The 25,862-nt window shown below is 49.0% G+C and overlaps 2 protein-coding genes across 2 annotated transcripts; one reads left to right on the top strand and one right to left on the bottom strand.

Annotated features, from left to right (window-relative positions):
• Positions 1-775: 775 nt before the first annotated feature.
• LOC117853447 (early nodulin-like protein 12) lies at positions 776-1,969 on the bottom strand. The gene is made up of 3 exons (XM_034735806.2): positions 1,654-1,969; positions 1,297-1,571; positions 776-1,263 (listed from the first exon to the last, which is right to left on the bottom strand). Exons 1-3 carry the CDS (start codon positions 1,865-1,867, stop codon positions 1,027-1,029), a joined length of 726 nt encoding a protein of 241 aa, XP_034591697.1. The 5' UTR covers positions 1,868-1,969; the 3' UTR covers positions 776-1,026.
• Positions 1,970-7,248: 5,279 nt separating this feature from the next.
• LOC117851640 (uncharacterized) lies at positions 7,249-8,631 on the top strand. The gene is made up of 2 exons (XM_034733496.2): positions 7,249-7,984; positions 8,060-8,631. Exons 1-2 carry the CDS (start codon positions 7,536-7,538, stop codon positions 8,487-8,489), a joined length of 879 nt encoding a protein of 292 aa, XP_034589387.1. The 5' UTR covers positions 7,249-7,535; the 3' UTR covers positions 8,490-8,631.
• Positions 8,632-25,862: the final 17,231 nt, after the last annotated feature.

Genomic DNA, 25,862 nt, shown 5'->3' with positions numbered 1-25,862 from the left:
TGGTGAGGAAGTCCTTCATGCTCTCGGGGAAGATGACGTCGGGGCGGGATGCCATCGAGCTCGCTGGGGAGGATCTCACCATCACCTCTACCTGGCACGCCAACTGTCGAATTTAGTGACTGGTAGTCCACTAGGGGTTTACCCAAGTGGTAGATTTGTAGGTAGGGGAGATTGTCAGACCAAGAACTTGAATGGTAACATAGAGATGCAACGTTTAGACAGGTTTGGGCATCCGGAGAGTAATACCCTACGTCCTGGTGAATTGTATTGTTGATCGAAGGTGTGAACAGTTAACGTGCCCTTGGGGGGCACCCCTGGCCGCCTTATATAGGCTGACGACCTAGGGTTACAATCGGATAGGATCTAATCCTAGTTGGTTATTACAAGGAAATCAATCTGAGTCAGTTTACAACAAGTATCTCATGATATCCGGGCTGAATCGGTTCATCTGGCCTCCAAGCTTGTGCCTCACGTAACTTCATGCCTTGCCCCACATGCCATGATCGGGTGGAGCCCACTTGTCAGGCCGGTCAGTATCCTGATCGGTGGGACCCGTGGGTACCCTTATCCCTCAATTAGAAATGTCATGAATTGTGTTGATCTGTGATGATTACCCAAAAATCGTCACGAATTGTGTCGATCTGTGATGATTACCCAAAAAGCGTAATTGTAACGCTCAATATATGATGATACGTGAAATCATCATAGATACTGCTTTCTGACGGTTTTTCAGCGATTTACGACGAAAATTATTATTTTATGGCGTGCTCGAGGAACACCTTGATCGCGAAGAAGACATCCTGTCGCGCTCGCGCGTTAAGCCCAGGCTATTATTTTGACATGTGTCTAAGAACGTAAAAAATCACGTTACGAGCCACGACACTTGCACAACATTCAGTGCCCTAGCACCAACACGACAAATGATCCAACGAACAAACACAACATCTCAGCCGTAATTTCACTCTGCTGTAGTTTTTCCTAGCACTACCACGAACAGTGCAGACATGCGAAGGCACGCATACCATCTCAAGCGCCCAAGACCAGCAGCGAGGCACCCAGAACAACCGCCCCAACGACGTGATGACAGCAGCCACCAAATGACGACGGCGCACGCGCCGGCGCCGCGCCGCTGGTATTATTCGCGTCGGTGCCCACCACCCCTCCGTGCGGGTGCGGCGGCGGTGTCGACGACGACATCAACCCCGGCCCGGTGACGGAACTACCGGCACCACTGCCGGAGCCCGAGCCGTGCGGCGGGCCGAACTCGCCGCCTTCGTCGCCGCCGCCGCCGCCGGCTGCACCGCCGGGCGCCATCGCGCCGGGCGCCCCCGTCGGGGCGGCCTCGCTCCCGCCGTCCTGCTGCTGCTGCTGCGGCAGGACGCGCAGGGTCATCCGCTGGCCCGCGTCGCAGTGGCCCGGCGCGCCGCTGATGAAGTAGGAGAAGCCGCTGTTTTCGAGGCGGAGCCTGGTGTCGCCGCCGTCGAAGCGCTGCGACGGCCTGACGGCGTCGCAGAACTTGTAGGCGTCGCGGGAGACCACCAACACCGAGTCGTTCTTATCGTACTTGAAGTCTGCAAATGATGTAGAGCGATGGGATCGGGTCACCTTGCTTGCACGCACGGGATGCGATCGATGCATTGCAGGAGTACTTACGGAGGAAGTCGCCGACGTGGAAGCGGTTCCTGGCGGCCCAGTGGTTGTAGGTCTCGCCGTTGGGCGCCGCCGGCTTGGCCCACCCCCTCGGCTCGCCGCCGACCTCGAACACCTGCGCGTGCCACGACGCCGACGCCGAGCCCACGAGGAAGACGGCGGCGGCGACGAGAAGGGCGCAGGCGACCGCCGCCGGGAACGCAACAACGCTGGCCATTACACCGACCGCTGACGGCCGACGCCGAGCGCCGGGATCGAGCTGCCGCCTCTCGATCGATGCAGCGCGAGAACGAACTGGACGAATCGATTCGCCTCTCGCGATCGCGATCGGATCAGCGTCTCTTCCGAGCGCTCTGCATGCGGGAGGGTTTATGTAAGGACAAGACTGAGAAGGGGAGTGGCGTAGCACGGGCGCTTCCGCGGCGGGACGTGGCTGGGGCCAGGGCCGTCGATGATGGCGGCGGGCGAGTTTCTGAACGGTGTGTGGATCCTGCTGGGCGGGTGACTTGGTCACAGAGAGATGCGGTTTGGTCCGGGAGCGGTGTAAAGCGCGCACGTGGCAACACGTTGCGATAGGAGGATTTGGAAATGCTGTGAGTGACAACTGGGCTATCGTCTAAGCTGGGGGAGAAGGCTGCTGGGCTCGAAAGTGGGCTAAAAGCCTAAAACTACTGAGGTCATGAGCTCATGGCCTATATTTTTCGAGACGGCTTAAGCCCAGAATGCCCACTAAGCAAATGGGGGATTTAGGGAAAGCAGCAAGCAACCCACAACATTCCTAACAAATGAATAACAAGCATATTAGAAGCAGATCCAACACCGTAAAAATCGACTGGAAACTACAAAATAAAAGGTAGCCCTGAAAAGATTAAAAGTTAAGGAAAAAGGAAACATCCTATAACTGTGATCGGGAACTAAGACCCCCGTCTAGTATGGTCATCTTCATTGAGAAAATTTCTTATTTCATATTGCAAGATTGACTCAATTCTTTTTCTTGATCCTAAATTCTTTTTTTATTCCTTATAACTTTAACTCTAATTTCTTATTTAACATTTTCATCACTTCCGTCAACTAAGTCGGCCGAAACTACCATCAAATCACCTCAAAATTTATGAAACTTTTTCTGATGATACAACTTAAAAAAAAGCACATTGCCGAGGCTGCTTCCGTTGCGAGGGCATTTGTTGCTCTGCCTCCTGACTCTGTCTTGCAATTTGCGAGCTGCCAGCTGTGCAAGCCAGTAAACATTCATGGTTACTGTGCAAGCCAGTTGTGCTAGCGATACCACAATTGCTTGGCCGGCTTGCAAATTGCAAATGTGTACTGCCCCCTCTGTCCCTTAATACCAGTCGCTTGGGAAGCGTCCTACCCTCACAAGCACGCTTCCCAAGCGACAGATAAAAATGGATGGAGGGAGTGCTCTACTACTTTTTTTTTTGAAACGAACGGGGTAGGAGAGCTGCCGATTATATTAAAAAGAAGATGAAAAAAAACTTATTAAAAAAATCTTTTTGTAAGAGAAAGTATTATCAACGTGGTAGGATAGCAGAGAGCTGCTTTGCCCCAGCCATGATCCACATCGCGGCCTCATCTTTAATTCTTCCAAAAATCATGCTGATTGTAGATTCCTTTCGCTCAAAAATTCTCAAATTTCTCTCCCTCCACACTGTCCATGAGACGAGCATGATCAGAGAACGCATGGCTTTCCTTGAGCAGCAATTTGTTGCAGCCCTCGCCATCCACCACTGATGCAGAGTTTCCACCTGTTCCCAGAGCATCGAATGGATTGCCGGACAGGATATCCAATTCGCCACCATGTCCCATAGTCTACGTGTTACTCTGCATTGAATGAAAAGATGCATTGCTGGCTCATGTGTATTGCAGCATAGCGAGCAGTTGAGTTGATTCGGCCATCCCCGTTTCTGCAATCTGTCTGTCGTCCAGAGCCTGTTTTGGATCGCGGGCTAGTAAAAAATCTTGCAGCTTCTAGGAGCCCACACTTTCCATATGAGCATGTCAAAGTTGGTGTACATCGAACCAATGAACTGCGCATTGTATGTGGATTTGGCGGAGTAGATACCGTCGGCGCTGAGTTTCCATTTGATGTCATTTCCCAGCCCGGACTGAAGCACCACTTGTTGGATAGTTTGCCATAGGAGAACAAATTCTCGGAAGTGTTGCGCGGAAAAGTCTCTGTGCCGAAGGTTGATGTCCTTAATCCAGTTTCTATTATATAAGGCTTCCTGCAGACACCTATTCGTTTTATTGGAGACCGAATAGATGTGTGGCGCTATGTCCCTTGGCCGTTGCCCCTGCGCCCATCCACTATTCCAGAATAAAGTCCTCGCTCCATCTCCTATATCGATGGTGGTGCATGTCTATTCTTTTTCTTGGAGACCGAATAGATGTGTGGCGCTATGTCTCTTGGCCATTGCCCCTGCGCCCATCCACTGTTCCAGAATAAAGTCCTCGCTCCATCTCCTATATCGATGGTGGTGCATGCGGCGAAGAGCTTTTTATCCGTATTGTTACAGGGAACTTCGGATCCTACCCAAAGCTTATGCTCCACTTTCCACTCTTGCCATAACCATCTTAGTCTTAATCCTCTTGCGAACTTTGTGAGGTTTAGGATACCCACACCCCCCAGCCTAGTCGGCCTTGCGGATCATACCCAGTTGACTTTACATTTTCCACCTGTGATGGCCGCTGCCCTTGTCCAGAAAAATTTCTTTCGTCTGCAGTCGATGTCCTTCATCAGTTCTTGTGGAGCATTTAGTGCTGAAAGGAGGTATACCGCCTTCGAAGTTAGTGCCGATTTTGTGAGTGCTAGACGTGTCGCCATGGTCATATTCCTTGCATTCCACGCAGTGAGCTTGCCAATCACCTTATCAACAACGTACTGGAAATCTACTCTCTTTAATCTTGTCATCGTAAGTGGCAGTCCCAAATATCAAATCGGGAAGACGGCTCTTGTCACTGGGAGATCCCCAATAATGTCATCCAGATTAACACCCTCACAGCTTATAGGCACCATGCTTGATTTCTCAAAGTTTGTTTTCAAACCCGACGCCTCCCCAAATCGGGTCAATAGGTCGGCCAACGCATTGATATCCTTATTGGTCGGATTTAGGAATATGGCCGTGTCATCGACGTACATGGAGGTTCGTAGATTGAGGCATTTGCCCCTAAGTTTGGTAAGGGAACCTTGCTCTGTGGCTAGCTCTAGAAGGGCGCGGAGCGGCTCAATTGCTATGGTGAATAATAGAAGCGATAGTGGGTCACCTTGTCGTAGTCCTCGATGGTGTCTATTGGGGCTGTTTGGGATCCCATTCAGAAGGACCCTTGTCGACGATGTGTAAAACAGTGATGCCATCCAGTCACACCAACGTGAGGGGAAACCGAGGCGCTCTAGGAGGGACAACATCCCATCGGACTGAGTCAAAAGCTTTTGCAATGTCCAGTTTGAGGAAAAGGTTCAGTATTTTCAGGTGGTGGAAACGTCTCACCATATTGCAGACTGTCAAGAAATTATCATGAATGCTTCTTTTTTTTTATGAATGCCGATTGTGATTGCGATACGATGTCTTTCATATGAGGTGCTAAATGCATGGCAAGGACCTTGGTAATGATCTTGACAAAGGAATGGATCAGGCTTATCGACCTAAAGTCAGCCACTGATTTGGCACCCTCCTTTTTTGGTATGAGCACAATGTTGGCTGTATTGATTAACGGTAGACTCGTGCAGCGCAGATTGTGGAAGCCATTTGCTGCCTCAGTTAGATCAATCTTTATTATGTCCCATCATGTCTTGAAGAAGAGACCTGTGAACCCATCTGGCTCGGGTGCCTTGTCAGAGGGCAGTTCATCTATTGCTCACTTGATTTCCGTTTCGGTGAAGGAGTTCATCTATGCTTTGTCACCGAGGTGGCCCATCATTTTCGTGAAGTGGTCTTGGATTAGCTTTGCTTTGTCCTCATGGTTGAAAGCCCAGAGTGTATCTTGTTTAATCCTCTGGATGTGGTTCTTTTTCCTCCAGCCATTTATCTTTCTATGGAAGTATTTTGTGTTAGCATCACCCAATTTGAGGTTCTTTATGCGTGATGCTTGTTTCTTCCTTGCCCTTTCAACGACCGCAAGGCCTAGGATTCGCCGCTTTAGCTTTTGGCATTGTGTAGTTTCCTCCACGGTGAGGACTCTGTGCTCTTATGCCATGTCCAATCTGAGGATTACATCGGATGCCATGAGGAGTTGCATCTTGGCATCCAGGTAGAAGTTTTGGCTCCAGGCTTTTAGTGTGATGGCGGTTTGCAGTAGCTTGCGGTAAAGGTGGTGGAAAGGTTCATGGTGATTACTTGGTTTGTTCCATGCTTCGGCTACCACTTCCTTGAAGCGAGGAAGTTTCATCCAGAAATCCTCGAATCTAAATGTGCGTGGGCGTTTCGGGCCGTTTTGATTAGATAGAAGCAGGGGGCAGTGGTCAGAGTGAGACGTTGATAAGGCGTGCAAGACGTGCGATCCAAATAAAGGATCTTCCTTCCGCATTGCAGAAGACGCAGTCTAGTTTCACAAGCGTTGGGTTTTGTTGCTCATTGCTCCATGTGAACCTACGATTTTGTAGTGGAATTTCTGAAAGATCACATTCGATAAGCGCCTCTCTAAACAGACTCATTAGTCTGTGGTCCAGTCGCGCATTGTTCTTATCATCGGCTTTATAGATGAGGTTGAAGTCCCCCATTATGACCCATGGAATGCCATTGCTCGGTTTGATCGACAACATCTCTTGCAAGAAAGCTCTTTTTTTGCCCTAACGCGATGGCCCGTACACATTTGTTAATCAAAAGGAGCTGCCGTCCGTTGATGAAACAGTGGCCGAAAGGTGATGCACACCACTGTTGATCTCAGTCACCTCTACGTTACCCTCATCCCAAAGAAGTATGAGTCCCCCTCTAGTTCCCATCGCACCAGCGGCCGGTGCAAAAGCAAACTTGTTAATCTTATAGGCTCCTAGGTAAGACACCACAGGGTCGTCAATACATTGAAGCTTCGTTTCCTAAAAGTATGCAATGCTACACGTTGTATTTGCCATAAATTGATGAACCACATCCTTACGCGATTGTTGGTTTAGACCACGGACGTTCCAGCACAAAATGTCAATATCAGGGCCAATCATCAGAACTCCGATTTAACTCAGGTAGGATCTCCGGCCGTAGTGACCGTAGCAGCGGACAAACTAGCGCGGACGGTGAAGGGAGAGCACGCGGTAGACTCCCAGGGCATGCATAGCGAAAGGTTCGGCAACAACACAGATAGTAGTGGTCAGTCTGACCCATTAGGTTACAACCGAGAGTACTCTACTACTAACATTGATTGCCGCTGACGTCACGAGAAATACATGTGCACGTTTTTTTTCTCTTCCGGAAAGCAGTACATGCACAGAGTGTACGGTAATCGGTACGAGTTTACCATCCACCTGGTTGCGAGTCGCTCGTTTATCTGCTTGCGTCAATCCAAGTGGAGTAAACTGTTGCAGGAAAGTGGGTGAGCTGAAGTGATGGTGAAGTGGATTTTAGCCAGTGGAGCAGGGCTTGTCTGGTCTCGTCCCATCTGTTGCCTGTTGGTCAATTGTGAATGCGAGGCTTGCTCTCCAGTACTGTTCAGTTCACAGTCCCCCACCCCCATCACGACAGAGACTTGACCCCCCTCCAGTTCTATCCATGGCGAATCGCCGCTAGTGCTCGAACACATCAGCGCATGATCTTGACAAATCATCGGCCAGTCTAGGTAGGTCAACTGCTCGGATCGACCGCACAAGCAAAAAGGATAATCTATCAAACTCCCAAGAATCAGCATCCCCACCCAGTTGGCCAGTTCCATCTCCGCCCACCATGTCCATGTCCGTGCAGATCCCAATGGATCACCCTGCCTCTCCCCCACCTCCGGGCGCCGCCTGCGACGCGGTGGAGGACGAGGTTCCTCAGCCGCCGGCCAGTGGCAGGCCCGTGCCTGTGCTTATCTCGCCCATCGTCGCCGTCCCCGCCGCCGGCGCTTCGTCGGCTGGTCCTGCTGCTGCTACTGCTGCGCTGCCACCGGCGTACACCGGCGTGCTGTATATGCACACGCACAGCCACAAGTGGCCCGGGGTGGCCGACGACCACGGCAAGAAGCGGGAGAAGTGGCTCAAGGAGATGCGCGGGTGGCTCATGGTGCTCGCCGTGCTCGCCGCCTCCGTCACCTACCAGGCCGGGCTCAATCCTCCCGGCGGCTTCTGGCAGCAGGACGACGCGCAGGGCAACGTCGCCGGCACGCCCGTGCTCCAGTCCAAATTCCCCAAGCGGTCGGCGATTCTTCGTTTCCATCACTGATTGCCAGTGCAACGGGCCTTTGAGCTTCGTCATTAATCTTTGTGCAGGTACACGGTGTTCTTCTACTTCAACTCGACGGCGTTCGTGACGTCGGTGGTGATCATCGTCCTGCTCATGAACGAGTCCTTCTACCACTCGGAGGCCAAGGTGGAGGCGCTGGAGGTCATCGTGGTGCTCGACATGGCGGGGCTCATGGGCGCCTACATCGCCGGGTGCACACGGGAGGTCTCCTCCTCCATCTACATCATCGTCCTCACCGTCGTCGTCTTCCTCTACGTCCTCTACACGGCGCAGTTCCTGCCCAAGCTCTGGGGCCTCCTCGTCCACGTGCCCTTCCTCCACAAGGCGGCGCAGGGAGGCGCGCTGCCCGTGCCGCACGACATCCTCCACACGGCCAGGCCGCGGGTGGACATCGGCCGGACCAAGTCGGCGCCGCCGGGGTCGGTAGGATTGGTCACCCGACCAGAGGACGAGTGATGGCGGCGATCGTGAATAATTCCGTTTCCTAGAGCTTCAGCAAACTTTAATTAGCTGGATCCACTTTTCTCTAGTCTCTAGATGTATCAAGATTATTTGCTCGCTGGCTAAATGAGCCCAATTGCAGTCAATGGTGCGGTTATGTCCTCTACTCTTTACCTTCATTTCTGTTCGGCGTCTTAAAATTCACGCCGTCAGACATTTTTAACATCTTTAAACTGCTAGATTGATGATAGAAATTCAGATGACCGGAAACATAGATGCACAGTCCATCTGTGTAAAATGCAACGGCCACACCATTATTCCTGCAAATTGCTTCAAGAGGGGATTTAACCTCTTACTGGCTCTGAGGGAGGATTGTGAGCACAAGGCTAGACTAGCAGTAGTGGCAGGAGAGACAGCTGGGTGGCAGGGATGAGGTTGGGGTGTCACACCAGTGCATTGGTTCCCCAATCCCCATTGTCTAGCTAGCCCGATTCCATTCAATTCTGTGTTATGTCCTGTACTTTTTTAGTTTTATTTCCGTTGGGCGTCTTAAAATTCATGCCGTGGAACATTATTAACCATTGTAAATGCTAGATTGAGATAAAAAGTTCTATTTATATTTTTATAGTTGTATTGTTAGAATGTAATTTTAATCACACTTGCAATACTTTAGAATAGAATGACTAAAAGCACAATATTCTTATTTGACTTGTGTGAAGGCTGAACAAATGGTAATGCTACGTAACTGACGTCCGAAATCTAAAAGGATCAACGCTCCGACATATGTTGTAATTGTTAAGCATTGATGTTGCAATTATTATTTCTGCATGTTTCACAATAAATGTTGTATGAAGCATAGTGTTCATGTTGTGGCGGAAATTTTCTATCCCAGAGTCTTAAACGACGTAGTCATTTTTACACACTATTTGTCATATTACAAATAGTGACTACTGATATTGCACAAGGTAATTTCTTATGTTTCGTCGGAGCGTCCGATGGAAAATTTCCTATCGGATGTGTTGGTGTTTAGACCCGGCAACCTACTGAGGGGGTACCTGAGGTAGTGTTTTATGTATGGGGCTCGTCGAGATCAGGAACTCGAAGGTGAACTTAAACACACGATTTAGACAGGTTCGGGCCGCTTATGTCGCGTAATACCCTACGTCCTATGTGTTGGTTGGATTGTATTGATTGAACTTGTTTGGAGGGGATCCCTGCCTCGCCTTATATTGCCGGTGGCAGGGTTACAGATTGGTTGTTTACAAGAATACTAGTCGGATTTGACTAGAGAGTCCTACTTTAATTGCTATGAGTAGTTTCCTAATCCTCGACTAGTTCTTGTCCTCCACGTAGACCACGCCGTCCTACACCGTAGTCTCCATGTCTGACACGTCTCGGTGTACAGCCCCGTATTGTAGGACTGTCCAAACCTTATGGTGGGCCCATGAATGTATGGACAACAAGCCCCGAGTACTTTTTAGTCAAATGTAACAGTTCCGAGTACTTCTGTAGATGTCTCCGACTAGTTTGTGGTGCTCCTTAGAGTACTCCATCGGATTGAGTCTTCGAATGCACTCCAGTACTGCCATGCGGCTAGAATGTGGTCAAACCTCATTTAACTTAGTCTTTGAATCTTCAACCTTGAATTTTATATGGAAGTGCGATGAAAATCGCACTCCATATGGAGTAGCCCCCGAGCCTTAGGTTGAATCAAAGAATCAGGCTGAGGGTCAATCTTGTAATTTTACATCTCTTTTACCTTAAAACCCAATGAAAAAACTTTTTAGCCAATGGGCACGTGGCACACAGCCCCCAAACCGTTACACGACTAGTTTGGGTATAAGGGTCAACTACTAGTCAACGTAACCGTTCACCAATAGTAATCTTATCTCTTTCGAAAAAATTGGAAACTGTCAAGCGATAACTGCGGGCGTTTAAAAATGGAATATTCTCGTTAATCTCACCTCTATTTTAACTATGGCTTGGTTATAAATAACGGAGGAATTCATCCCTTTCGTTTCACCGAAACCATTCTGCCTGTTCATCCTCCACACTGTAGCCCTAGCACCGCCGCTTGCGATCCTTGAGCTTGAGTGCCATCCTCCCCCACCACTTAGCCTCCCAGCGCATACGCAAGGAGATCCTCATGGCAACACCAATGGGGAAGAAAGCAACCTCCAGCAAGGCGGCAGAGAGCAAAAAGAGGAAGGTCACGAAGAAAGAGAAGGAGATCAAGTTGCCGGCGCCAAATTATGGGAAGACTGACCAGACGGCGCCGCCAAATCAAGCCTGCACCTGGAAGAAGTCTGTGATGAAGGAGGTGGATATCCAGGTGTATGTAGATGCCAAGCTTCTCCAGGAGTAGGACTTCATCGACTGGAGGGATGCCTTTGGAAACCCTTGGCCACTGGAGAGCTACACCCATGAGACGGTAATCTTCATGCATTTCATCGAGCGTAGGTTAGCTCTGTCTGCATTGGACTTTTTTCGGGGTTTGTTGAGTTACTACAAATTGGAATTAGTCCACCTCAACCCCAACTCGATTTTGCACATAGCAATTTTTGTGCATTTGTGCAAGGCTTTCCTTGGAATCCAGCCACACTTCCAGCTCTTCCGGAAGTTGTTCAAAGTGAAGTCCCACCCCACACTGGAACACACCAAAGTAGTGGGGGGGGGGGGCAGGTATCCAACTGCGGGAGAAGGTCAAAGGCTCGTACGTGGATTATGAGCTGATTGACTCTCACTCGGGATAGAATGACAAGTGATTTTATATTGAAAATCATGAGCCATGACTACCCAAGGTGACCGTCCACCGCCCAGTGTGGAATAACTGGTGGTTGGACGAGCCGACTCATGGGGGTAGCCTTCAGATTCTTGAGCTCCTGGAGAAGATTGCTGTACTCAAGTCGCAGGGGCTAACAAGAGTAGGTGTGGCCTTTAGTTTCATGCAGAGGCAAGTCCCCAAGACCCATCCCGCATGTTATCAAACGACTTGTCCGTGGATGAGGTGATGGCGCAACTGAGGCGCTTCTTCAAGCACGCCGACGACGATCCCAACTATCGTGCGAGAATACTGCGCCACCAACCTGACGAGTAGTGTAAGTACCCGTGGCCTTAGCCTCCGAGTACCAATTTTTATACTTGATAGTTTTGACGTGTCTTCTCTTGCAGGAAGAAATTAACTTATTTTGCTCCGCTCATCCTCTGCTCGGATCGGATGGCTCTGACGTTGCTCCACTTGTACAAACCATTGCAACTGTACAGAAGGCGATCAAGGAGGAGGAAGAAGAGGAGTCAGAGGGTTGGTCCTCCTTCGGTAGCTCTGATTCAGAAGCTGCTTAATTTTTTTTTGTCGAACCCCGTCTGTCAGACAAGGTGGGGTCTTCCTCCGGGGCTCAAAGTGTAAGCCCAAAGATGTCCTAGAGGCCGGATTGGTGCCACCCCCGAAGAGAAAGCGTACTATCGCTGTCAATCGGGTAGTGAAGAAACTACCGACTGCCGATGAAGTCCTCCCCTCCGGTAATCACATTTGAAGGAGGACAAGATCTTGAAGATCGAGTACTCATAAGTCATTTTCCTTTCCGCCATACCTGACTTGATTATGATATTGGTGAATAGTAGGTAGTCAAGGAGGAGACAGAGGTGGAACAGATGACTATGGAAATCGTGCAGCAGGTGCTGCCGGAGATCAAGAAGCATATCAATCTTGACGATGATGAAGAACCTCCTGTCGCCAGGGACAACCTAGTCAGCGCGCAGGCTACTCAAGGAGTGGAGACAGCAACCTAGGCTGGCGAGGATCCAGCTGTGATCCAACAAGCCGTGCCAAAGAAGCCGTCGCCCACTGTCAACTCCCTGTGCCTGGGGGCAGAGCCCTCTTTGAAGATAAGGCGATCCACAAAGTAAGTGTTCGAGTACTGACTATGAACCGTTGTTGTCTTGTGATGTGTTGTGACACTTGTCCTTGTTTAGGAGATCCGCCAGCGTGGACATTGGGAGTCCAAGCTCGAAATTTGGAGCTGATGGAAGCAGCCGCTCAGCCCAAGAACTCGTCCTGGAGCTTGCAATTCCACCACCAGAGGAGCAGCATGTGCCTGAGGTCACTCCAGGTGCTGTATCCCTTGTTGTTGCACTCATGCACGATGTGATTGCATCACTTAATGTTTCTGTAGTGCCTACCCCCGAGCTGCCGGTGGCCGAGCCCATTGCGGTGACTACTTCCGCAGTGGTGGCGACTTTGGTAGTTCCCGAGCTGGAGGTGGAGACCAAGGTGGCGGCAGCGACTACTACTGGAGTTGAGGCTACACTTGTAGCCCCCGAGCCAGAAGCTGAAGTCGAAGCTGCCGGGGTTCTACAAGTGCTGGCCGTCGTCCCACCGCCTATTGCAGGACCATCGACTAGTCGCGGCGCGACCTCCCTTGCGTCTTTGGAAGCCAGTCCATGAACTAGCCAGGCGTTGGTTCCTCTCGGTGCACCAATAGCTGAAGAGCACGAGGAACCATGGATAGCCAAAGGGGTGGACCGGGAGATGATCCAATTGTTAGCTGACTCTCTAGCCACCGTAGGGATACATGCCATGGTGATGGAGATGCACCGCCGTGTAGGCGAGTACACAATAGTAAGTTTCACTGTTGCATTTGTGATGACTTGAAATCGGTACTCATTACTTATACGAGTACTTGCTCAGAGATGATCCAAGGCTATGGAGACACTATTGTCGGATTTAGTAGCCTAGCAGTTCACCAGGGGATTATCCAAGTGGTAGATTTGTAGGCAGGAAAGATTGCAAGATCAAGAACTCAAAGGTAATCATGAGAACACGAAGGTTTAGACAGGTTCGGGCCTCCAGAGAGTAATACCCTATATCCTATGTTTTGCTAGTTTGTATTGCTTTGCGCGGGTGCGAAGAACAGATTGATGCCCTCGGGAGGCGCCCTTGGTCGCCTTATATAGGCTGACAACCTAGGGTTACAAGTCAGTTTGAATCTAATCTAGTCAGTTGTTACATGGAAAGCAACCTGAGTCAGATTACAACAAGTATCCCGCAATCCGGGCTGATTTGCGCCCGGCCTCCTTGACTTGCGCTCCAAGTATCTTCACGTCCTTAGCCCGCATGTCCTAGTCGGGTGGGCCCACTTGCCCGGGTTGGCCAATATCTTGGTCGGTGGGGACCCATGGGGTACCCATATCCCTCAAGTCCCCGAGTGATATATAGACGAACAAGAACCTGAGGATATCACAACGAAGCTTGGAATGTGGTCGGCTGAATCTGATGGCGTCATAGTGACGGAGAGGCTGCGCAGTGCTCAAAAAATAAGAAAATTCGAGCGAACGCGGAGCCATATGCGCAGAACATTGTTGAGCGCCGAGCTGATGGATGTCGGGCATCCAGTAGGTCGAAGCGAACATAGAGGGCATCGCAAGACGCACTCCATATGGAGTAGCCCCCGAGCATTGAAGCGATTAAAATAATTGCTCCAATTGTCAAAAACATAACATAGCATGAATGAATCCATATGTACGAGGACTGCAGAGTTGCGGAAGCACGCCGACCAGAAATAGGCGTCCAGCCCCCGAGCGCGAGGACTGCGGAGCCGCAGAGGCGGGCCGACCAGAAATAGGCGCCAGCCCCCAAGTACGAGGACTGGAGGGGCCACAGAGGCACGCCGATCAGAAATTGGTGCCCAGCCCCCGAGCGCGAGGACTGGCAGAGTTGCAGAGGCACGTCGACCTAAAATAGGTGCCTAGCCCCGAGCCTGGGAGCCGGCCGAGCCACGAAAGCACGCCGAGTCGCCTCCCGCCCCAAGCCATAGAGGTTGGCTGGGCAATGGGAGGCACACCGAGTAGTTTCGGAGTTGTAAAAGGACAATACAAAGAGTATGTAGCATAATGTAGAGCATTTAATAATTGAATAACTCGGAGTTTTATTCGGCGTAGAGTAAATTCTTGCGCATCCTGCTCTTGTAGGCCATGTAATTTCTCCGAGTAGTTAGCCCGTTACATTTAAGCACCTGACCTTGCCGGGGTGTTGCCGAGAGCGGGCTCGAGCGTGCTTAGTAGGAAGCGACACGTGAGTGCCAGGCTTCACGGATTAAGGCGTGTGCTACCCGAGTACTTTATCAACCATTAAGAGAGATGGACAAGCTGCAAAGTAGTCAGAACTGTGCGGAAAAGCGAGAGTGTGCGCTGGGCACTCGTAGGGCACAACCCTGACCGTATAGTGGATGGACCAAGCTGTATAAGCAGTCGGGGTGTGACCAAGGTGGTCGGCGGAAGTCACGAAGACATAGATAAAAAGCCAAGACGTATGAAGATATACGGAAGCCATAAAAATATTTAATTGAATTATGACTTAGCTTGATTCATGGCCGAGTCGGAGAATAGGCGACGCGTCCTCACGTTTGGGCTTAGAAGCCCGGGTGTCATCTTGATCGCTAAGATCCGAGTCAGGGTTTGTCGATGAAGCATGGTTGCCGTCGGGCATGTCGCTGCCAAGTCGCCAGCAGGCTTTGTTGATGCCAAGTCGCTATTGTCTCCAGTCGTCAGAACGTTTGCCGGCCATCTTGCGTTAAGCTAGCGCGAGCCCATCTTTGCCGCGCCACAACTTTATACGGACGTCCGTACGTCGATGATCCCAGGTGCCCTGGTACCTGATTCGATTACAGACAAAAACACGCAGCTCGAATTCGTGCATGCTATGGAACGGGCCAATGGAAATAATTAGGAGTACAACTGGCCGATTCAACTTAAGAAAGAAAATCAGATATGGAAAATAATATATGCTCCCTGTTTCACGTAGGGTCTTTGTAGATTGATTTTGTTGGTCGCATGTAGATGAGCGTGGAGTCAACGCCGAGGACAGATTAGTTGGTATGGATGCCTCCTGTGCTCATCAAGCCGACGTAGATAGGATCCTGGGCGGCGGCCGGCTTGGTACTTGCCCCATCCTAGGTACGTAATCGTTGTGGGGAACGGCGCATGAAACCAGGCGGCGCTCGATTGGAGGAAGAGAAGCCCCATGCGCCAATTGTAAATGAGAGGTCGATCTGCAATTAGATACTGCAAAATTTGACCGACCTACTTCCAATTCGTAGAATGACTCACCCGATTTTACGGTTGACGACTGCCATCAAGCTCGTCCCGCGTTTAGATCGGAAGGCGTGGGTGGGTGGGCGTTTGTGAGGAAGTCATTCATGCTCTTGAAGGAGATGACGCCGGGGCGAGATGTCATCGAGCTCGCTGGGGAGGATCTCACGATCACCTCTACCTGGTGCACCAACTGTCAGATTTAGTGATCGGCAGTCCAACTAGGGGGTACTCTGATGGTTGATTTGTAGGCAGAGAGGATCGCAAGGCCATGAACTTTATGGTAACGCAAGGCACAAAACATAGAGATTTATACAGGTTCAGACCGCTAGTGTAGCGTAATACCCTACGTCCTGTTTGGAGGATTGTATTGTGCTCTGCGCTCGGGTGTTGGTTGTTGTGTTGAGGGATTGGATGTCCTCGTAGGGGTACCCCTACCTCCCCTTATATACTTCGAGGGGTAGGGTTACATGGCAAGTTCCCTAGTCGATTACTATAGATGGGACCTAGTCGGATTACAACACGTGGGGAGCCCTAGCTGGACTCTATCTTCTGCCTTCTTCGTCAAGTCGGGCTGACCCATTAGTGGTCGGCTTGACCCTCCATGAGGGTACCCAGGTATCTATAACCATGCAAGCTCAAGCGCTTGAACAGGAGCTGGCTAAGGAGCGGCAATACTCCTCCCGGCTACTCATGAAATACGACGGCCAAGCTGCGAAGTACCGGAATCTTGTCCAAAAAGCCACGGAGGGGAAGGACCACTTGCGGAGGCGCAACAAGTCGTTAAACAATCGATTGGAAGGTAAGTTGTCACCTCGTGATGGTCTTGGAGTACCAATTTTTGCTTGATGAATCTGACTTGCTGTTTGCTTTGTTCTTGTAGCTCTCACCAAAGAGAACGAAGATCTCCAGGGCCACGTTACGGACTGGCAGAACTCGTATTACAGAGTGACAGATCAACACGATACGTTGTCCGCTCTGTACGAGACTCTGGAGCACAAGCTGGAGAAAGAAAAGAAATTTCACCTGGTGAATACCATGACGATTCTTCGAGAGCGTGAGGCTGAGTTGGTGGCAACCAAACTTGCTCTGAAGAAGCTAACAGAAGCCGCTCAGCCCGTCGCCTATATGGTGGAGCCCCCAGTAGAAGACGTGGAGCCCTGCCCCTTGGCGAAGATACTCAAGGATGTACCCACGAAGATCACTGGCTATATCCAGAAGATGGAAGAGTCCATCTCAAAGCAGCTGTTGGCCATGGTAAAGTCCTACCCATAGGATGACTTGGCTCCTGTTGCAAAGGGAATTGCAGAAGATTGCTCTGATGAGCGATTTCAACAATACCCGCAAGAGATGGCTCCCATTGCTAAGGAGGTAGCCGATCAAATAAACCTTGAGTAAATGTATGTAAAGACAGCATGTCATTGTAATATAAACATGATTTTGATGAAATGTAAATTATTTGAAGTCTTGTTGCAAATTCTATTGCTTGTCGACTTGTTTGAGTTTTTTGTTTTAGTGCATCTCCCGAACTACCCTGATAGTTGCTTGTGTGGTAGTCGTGAGTGTCTACGCACAAGGCTACTCTTGTGAGCCTCTTCATATACATGATGTAGAGTAAATGTAGGATGCAACCCCTTTCTGCGGAGCGAGAGTACTCGGGTATCTAGGTAGTCAGACTCTTTAGGCGAGTAGACTCTTTAGGACTTCATTAATATGAGCCTACATTTGCAACCTCTCTAGGTTGTTTGGGTGTTGCGCCCTGAAGACCCAGAACTACAGACTTGGTTTTACAAGCTGTGACTAAACAAAAGTGTACTATTGATAGAAACACAAGCGGGCGACAACCAAGAATCCGATGATCGATAACGCTTGTACTTGACTAATTTCCCTTTGATATTTCTATCCCACCGGGCGTGCCAAAAGTGTGTTGATGCAAAAATCAGGAGACGACCTTCATGTACTAACACACAAAAGGCCTGGGAGATCTGCTTTACTCCGGTGTAGGTCCTATAGATCGGCACGCGTGGTGTGCGTGGGCATGCCAATAAGTTTGACCATTCAACTGACAAGGAGAAGATGATCCTCTTGAAGTCCAAGGCAACTGGCCGATCAGGCCGATGTGATCTTGACACCAGCAGTAATAATGATATAGCAAAATAGAGCATGATGAATAAATATATAGGCTATGAAGCTGATTCTAGTACCTTGATGAGCGTGAATGGTTCATCGGCTATCCAGCCGATTCAACATAATTTAGCAATAACCATCGGCTAGTAAGCCGATAGGAAATGGAGTGCCATCGAGTCCTTGCTCCACCATAGCTAGAGCCACAAACCGATAAGATCTAAACTAATATCACCACCAATATTTCTAGGTGAAACCACAATGATGCGCCCGATAGTTGTAGCCTAGAAACACTTAGCAGAGCGTCAATCTAAACCCCACCAGCCGATGAATCTAATCACAATGGAACTTAATTCTAACAGCACTCGAAGGGTAGTCAGGATTAAGATGCAACAGGTTATTAAGCAATCTATCATCTATGATGAACCGATCTAAAGCTAATTAAAGCAAACTGAACAGCAAGATGATAGAATAGATGAATATCAGCCGATGCAAGCTTAATCAAAGCAGGATAACTGGTGAATACCGTAGAGCGAGACAAAACCGATGCGCCGTAAGTCAAAGATCCAAGATACTCGATAACTGGTAGATGAAACTAGATGAAACTATAGCGATGCGCCCGGTAGTTAAATCCTAGAACACCTGGTGAAGGAACTTGCAGCTTGTCGGAGATCGAAGTCGATGCAGCCCGGCTTGCTAGAAGGAACTCGTCGAGAAGCTACATTACTCCTACTCCTAAGGCAATGGCGTGAAGCCAAAAGGTAGATACATAAAGGTAAATATATTTGTTTATTGATCGTTGGATAAAAATTACAATGGCCAGGACCCTTTATATTTATAGGGTGGATGGCCTTTGACGTTACATAATTGGCATTTAATCACGTACAAGGCAAGTCACGTACACAATATTTTCTAATCAAAACTCTATCTCTAACTAACCCAACTCTATCTCTAAATAAGCTTATCCCTAATCAACTCTATCTCTAGAATATTTTATTCTATAAAATAACCTCCCGTACGTGCGCTTCCCTTGGATGCCAAACGATTGGAACTCTTGCCGTGTACATGTGTGCGTTGATTTCCTTCTTCTAATCTTCTAGCTTTCTTGCTTTCTCTTTCTTCATGCACACATTCCTGATTTCTATGGCCAGCTCGCAAATAGCCTTATTTAGGAGATTTCATCATTTTTTGCATCATCAGCTGATTCCTTCCTTTCAGAGCATATTTCCAAATTTTGGTTTTAACACAGCCCCCCAGTTTCGGAGTATGAAGGCTTCATGTTCCGAAACTAATTATAGAAGTCCGATGATTCGGTGTCAACACTTCTCTAGATAAGATTTCGGGTAGTATAGATAACTCCCAAGTTACTGATGACTTTGTTTGCGAAGACCGTCAATGGACAAACTTGTCCAAGGAGCTGACTAGCTCATTTTTGTGAGTGCAGGCTTCGTTTTGCAAGTTGTTGTTTGTCCAACAAGTTGAATAACCCGAAAGATATGTGTGCAGACTTGTTATTTACATGCCGTATGTGGATGATTTTTTATCCAACAAGTTGGATAACTCAAAAAATATATGTGCAGACTTGTGAATACAAGCCACGAGTTGGGTGGTAGTACCCGAGGGAGCTGAATAGCTTAGCGTTCTTGCTTTTGCAAGTTGCAATCAGGAAGAGACTAGTCATTTTATGACAAAAAATAACTCTACTTTATTGAATTAAAATTATACGACTAAGGCCGATGGCCAATTTACACGAGTATGTAAACTATGGGTAGAATCGACACAGGTGTTCGGTGTTCCACGAGTTGTCGACTTCTTCACCAGAGAGAGTTTGGAGCCTGTACAACCCAGGTCCAATGACCTTGGAGACGATGAAAGGACCCTTTCATGGTGAATTGAGCTTGTGCCACCCCTTGGTGTCTAGAATACGCCTAAGGAACATGTCGCTGGTACTGAACAAACATTCTTTGACGGGATCGTAATAGCGGCGAATCCCTTCAAGGTATCTTGCTGACTGGACGAGTGCTGCACAACAAGCTTCTTTGAGGCTGTCTAAGTCTAAATGCCTTGTTTCTTCTGCCGCGCCCTCCTCGTACTGTTCGACTATTGAATATTTTTACATGACAACTGCGGGGAGGATGGCTTCTGATCCGTAGACCAGGAAGTATGGTGAGTATCCTGTAGGCTTGCACGGCTGTGTGCGAAGCCCCCAAAGGACATTGGGTAGCTCCTTGAGCCACTTGCCCCCTTTGGTGTTGCCAATGTTGTGTAGTCTTTTATTCAGAGCTTCCAGTAACATCTTGTTGGCACGCTCAACCTAGCCGTTGGCTCGCGAATCAGTGATAGAGATGTACCGGACATCGATCCTGTTGTTCTTAAAGTACTTCCAGAACTCGTGGTTATTGAAATTTGAGCCCAGGTCTGTGATGATGCGATTGGGGAAGCCATAGATGGATTATCTCATCGAGGAAATCGAGTACTCTATCTGCCTTCGGGCAGGTCACTGGCTTTGCCTTGATCCACTTGGTGAACTTGTCGATCACCATGAGTACTCAGTTGAAGCCCCCAGGTGCCGTAGGCAGAGGGCCAATCATGTCTAGCCTCCAGCATGCAAATGGCCAGGAGGTTGGTATGGTGATCAACTTGTAGGCAGGGACGTGTTGTTGCTTGGCAAAGAATTAACACTCTTGGCATCAACGGACTAGCTCTTCAGCATCAGCAAGAGCTGTAGGCTAATAGAAACCTGCTCTGAAAGCTTTGCCCACAATCGTTCTTGGAGATGCGTGGTTGTTGGAAATGCCCTTATGTATTTCCTGCAGTATGTCCTTGCCATCTTGCCGTGAGACGCACTTCATGAGTACTCGTAGTGATGCGCCTCGTCTGTAGAGCTTGTCCCCAACTAGAATGTAGTTCTTGCCACGCCGCAAGACTTGGTCTACTTTTATCTTGTCTCGAGGCAACTTGTGCTCCTTAATGTAGTCAATGAAAGAGATTCTCGAATCTACATTGATCATCATAACCTCCTGGTCTGGCAAATTGTGGCCTTGATCGTTGGTTTTTGAAGATGCCGGCTCCATGGATGGCTTATGTAGCTCATGGACGAAAACCCCAGCTGGAACTTCAGTAAGAGTATATCCTTGCTTGGACAAGATGTCCGCGGCTATGTTGTTATCACGGGCCACGTGATGGAACTCCAGACTAGAGAACTTATTCTCTAGTTTGTGTACTTCTAGGTAGTATGCATCCATGTTATCCTTGTGGCGTTCCCACTCGTCATTGACTTGATTTATGACCACCAGTGAGTTGTCATAGACCAACAATCGCTTGATTCCTAGTGAGACTACCAGGTGGAGCCCTTGCAGAAGCGCTTTGTATTCAGCTTCGTTGTTGGACACCTCCTAGAAGATTTGTAATACATATTTGAGTTGTTCTCCTTTGGGAGAGATTAGGAGTACTCCTGCACTAGCACCCTCGAGCTTGAGTAATCCATCAAAGTACATGACCCAATGCTCTGGGCGTTCTGCCGGTGTGGGTACTTGATTTTCCCGCCACTCTGCCATGAAATTGACTAGTGCTTGCGACTTGATGGCAGTCCTTAACTTGAATTCCAGGGACAAGGCTCTGAGTTCTACTGCCCACCTAGAGATTCTTGCTGTTGCATCTTAATTGTGGAAATTTCTCCTAAGGGGAAATCTGTGATGATGGAGATGTTGTATTCTTGGATGTAGTGTCGCAACTTCCGCGAGGTGAGTAGTATTGCGCATAGCAATTTTTGAACTGGCGAGTACCAAGTTTTGGAATCTGACGATACCTCGCTAACGAAGTAGATGGGCCTCTGTACTTTGTATATATGGCCTGGTTCTGGTTTTTCGACTACGATTGTCGTGCTGATGACATTAGTAGTCACAGTGATGTAGAGCAGCAAGTCTTCATTGGGATTTGGCTCTATAAGGACTGGTGGCTTTGGTAGGAAGTCCTTCAACTATTGAAGGGCTTGATCCGCCTTCTCGGTCCACTGGAATTTGTCTTGCCGCTTGAGTAATTTGAAGAAGGGTAGTCCCCGTTCTCCAAGTCTTGAGATGAATCTGTTGAGGGCCGCCATGCATCCAGTCAGCTTCTTGACATCTTTGATGCACGATGGGGTGTGCAAATTGGTGATGGCAGCGATCTTCTCAGGGTTAGCTTCAATCCCTTGGTGACTGATGATGAACCCGAGTAGTTTTCCAGAGGGTAAACCGAACACGCACTTTGTTGGGTTCATCTTCCACCAGAATTCTCACAAGCTTGCGAAAGTTTCTTTGAGATCCGCAATCAAGTCATCGGGATTTCTGGTCTTTATGACCACATCATCCACGTACACCTCTATGTTACGGTGTAGTTGTTTCTTGAAGCACTCATGGATGGCTCGTTGGTACGTGATGCTTGCATTCTTCAACCCGAAGGAGATTATAGTATAGCAGAAAGCTCCATACGGGGTGATGAACGCGGTCTTAATCTAGTCTTCTTCCTTGAGAGCTATCAGGTGATACCCCAAGTAGCAATCAAGAAAACAGAGTAGAGTGCATCCAGCCGTCGAGTCAATGACTTGATCAATCCTAGGGAGCCTGAAGGGGTCCTTTGGATAGTGCTTGTTGAGGTCTGTGTAGTCGACACACATCCTTCACTCGTTGTTGTTTTTTTCCATGCCAGGACAGGGTTGGCTAGCCATTCTGAATGATAGACTTCTTTTATGAAGCCAACCGCGAGTAGTTTGGCCAACTCTTTTTTGATTACTTCTCTTCTGTCTTGGACGAATCGATGTAGTTGTTGTTGTTTTGGCATAGCTTTGGGATCCACATTTAGTGAGTGCTCGATCAACTCCCTGGGCACCCTCAGCATATCTGAAGGCTTCCATGCAAAGATGTCTCGGTTGGCCCGGAGGAAGCTGACGAATGCGTCTTCCTATTTGGGATCCAGTCCTGAGCCAATCAGAGCTATTTTGGAGCTATCACCAGTCTCGAGGTCAATGGCTTTGATATCGACTTCACTTCCTGGCTTGACCTTGGTTGCCCTTGACTTCTTCTCTAGGATCTTGAGTTCTATCGTGGACAATTTCTTGGAAGCAGCGAAGACTTGCATCATCAAATTTGGCACCTGAGTAGTCACTGCCAGCTCCACGTCTTCAATGTTGCAATCGTACGATCTCTTCAAGTCTCCACGTAGGGATACTATGCCCTTACGTCCCGGCATTTTGAGTACTAGGTACACGTAATGCGGGATGGCCATGAACTTGGCTAGTGTAGGTCTTCCCAGAATAGCATGATACGAGGTTTCAAAATCAGCTACCTCAAAATGGATGTACGCTGTTCGGTAGTGTTCCTTGGTCCCGAAGGTAACCTCGCAAAACCACCTGACCAAGGGGTATAGCCGCGTTGCCTGGGACAATCCCGTAGAATGGAGAGTTCATCAGGGTGAGCATATCCGTAATGTCGAGGCCCATCTTGCACAAGGTCTTGGCGAAGAGTACGTTGAGACCACTACCGCCATCGATGAGGACTTTGGTGAGTCGAGAGCCTGCGACTACTGGATCTAGGACGAGAGAATAGCGTCCTGGGTCTGAGAAACTAGTCCACTGGTCCTTCCTTGAGAAGGTGATTGGCACCTCAGACCACTTGAGGAACGTAGGCATTTCTTGTTCAATGGACATGATCTCCCGGAGGGCTAGTTTCTGGGACCGCTTGGTGGCAGTACCCGGTGTTCCACCGAAGATGACGTTGGCGGTGTTGGACAGGTTCTGGAATTTGCCATTATCATCATCGTCTTCGTCTTCTTTGACCTTGTCCTTATCCTTTGCTCCAGAAGGTTCTGGTAGATCTTTCATGACTTTGCGAAGGCTATAGCAATCCATCGCATAGTGCTTAGAGTGTGGGTGCCATGGGCACTTCTTTTTTAGGAGCTCCTTGAACGGAGTCCTTTCTTGATTCCCGTTGCCTTTCTTGGAAGTCTGGGATATTGCCATGACAGTATTTTCTGGCTTTCTCTTACGATTTTGACTACCCGAGTAGTTTCCTCTGTTTTTATTGTTGGGATGATCGTTAAGGTTCTTGTCATTGCGTTGGCCATTACTCTGATTGTTGTTGTTCTAGCCTCTATTATGACTAGACCCAAACCTCTCGATCTCTTTATCTTCTTCATCCGCCCAGGCTTGTATCAGGATCTTGAGAGACTTGATATCTTTCGGGCGTCTCCTGCAAAAATCTTAGAACATGCAGCAGTCGTAGAGACCGTTCTGGAAGCAATCTATGGCATCCCGCTTCGTGATGTCCATGATAGTGGCCTTCTTGTCGAGAAAACAGCGTAGATAACTACGCAGGTTCTTGCCTTGTTGCTATTTGACTTGAAACAAGTTGATCCTATTGCTAGAACGCTGCATTGCCCCTGCGAAGTTGTTTGTGAACGCTGCCTTTAGTTGACTCCACGTGTCAATAGAGTTCCCTTCTAGGAATTCGAACCATGTGAGTGGCCCTACCTCCATGTAAATGGGGAAGTAGATGACTTTGGTGTCGTCGTTTCCTCCCACCACCATGACTGACACCGAGTAGCGCCTTAGCCATTGGACTAGGTCTTGCTTGCCATCGTACTTGGTAATACCCAGATGTTTAAACTTGTCGGGTAGAACTGTCTTTCATACTCATTTTGAGAAGGCAGGGAACCCGTCAGAATATTCTCCCGAGTACTCGACTTCCTGCTCGAATTCGCGATAGTGCCCTTCGATGATGTTACGGGTGTCACAACTGTTGTTAATCTTCTGACGGAGGTCATGTACTAGACATTCAGGCTCCAGATGGGGCCCACGGTGGCCACAGCCTCATGAGGGTTCCACCCGACTACCCTCTGCTCTTGCTTGACTCGATCTGGGACCCTCAATTCTTGGGGCCTCATTTCTGGCACCCTTATTGCGACCAGGTCTGGCTCCCTCATTGCAACTTGGTTGCCTACCGCTGCTACCATGATGAGATGAGGTGCGTCAAACCAAGTGTATCGGACTCTGCTGATTGAGTTGCTCGTACACACACTCCGCCAGTTGAGCTAGTTGCCTGGTATACTTGTCTTGTGGCATTGCCTAAGTAATCAGGTCAATAGATGCGATGGTGGCGAGAGGGGTACAGTGCTGACATGATTGAACTGCTTCAAATACATGATCCAAGTTCATGATGGGTAGGTTGGATGCAAGGCGGCGACGACGCTCTGCCCTTGCAGTGTTTCTTGCTTGCCGTCAATTCCTTTGAGTTTTAGATTCCTCTCCTTCTACGTTGGTGATAACTTCATCCTATAAGATGTCGTCTGGGTGACGTTTGTGTCACAGATTCCTTTCTGGTGGTTCTTCGCCTTCACCTTCTTTGTGCAGCAATGATGGCGAGAAGTTCCCGCTCTGGAGAAAAACTATGCAAACTTGATGTGATGACCTCTGTGGAGTCGTCTTCTTCAGAGATGGGTGACAGAGGAGTTCTCTCCTAGTATGGGAGAGTGTCAAGGTAGTCGACAAGAAGTGACTCGTCATCCTTGGCGAGAGCAGGTGGTTTCATGTTGGGCCAGTAGATGAATGTACCTTGTGGAGTAGACGTGATGACCAGGCCCTATTGTGGACCTGATAACGGAGTCTCCTTGTCCGGATCCGAGTAGTAATCAGGGTCCTCGATTAAATTTGAGTTGGATTGTGATCTGGACAGGGTAGCTTGGTAGGCAGCACCCGAGTTTCGGAGTCCAAATGGGAATCAACTTGTGTTGTAAACCGATTCACACGATGGCTTAAGCGCCAGCTCGTGGGAACCAGTCCAACTAGTGGGAGAAGTCGAGTTGTACTCGGACTCGCCCCTCGAACCTCGGAAGAGGTTGAAAATTTCATTGAATTTTTCAATGAAATCCTCCAAAGCTTGGCGGTGAAGGTTGATGTCATACTGCTTCTCCTCTGGGGCTGGCGTGATATGGTGGTGGAAGTTTCCAGTACCGTCTGCGATGCAAACCTAGGAGCCGAAGATGAACATCGCGCCCGCTTCGAACGCGACGATGGGCTTGATGATGACTTAAGCCATCAAGTTCACTAGTGGATTCTCAGCAAGAGCCCCTACCTGGTGCACCAGCTGTCTGTGTTTACACCTGGTAACCTACCGAGGGGGTACCCAAGGTAGTGTTTTATGCATG

The sequence above is a fragment of the Setaria viridis genome, chromosome 4 (assembly GCF_005286985.2).
Source record: "Setaria viridis chromosome 4, Setaria_viridis_v4.0, whole genome shotgun sequence".
Classification (NCBI taxonomy): domain Eukaryota; kingdom Viridiplantae; phylum Streptophyta; class Magnoliopsida; order Poales; family Poaceae; genus Setaria; species Setaria viridis.
This window is presented reverse-complemented; position numbering and strand designations above follow the sequence as displayed.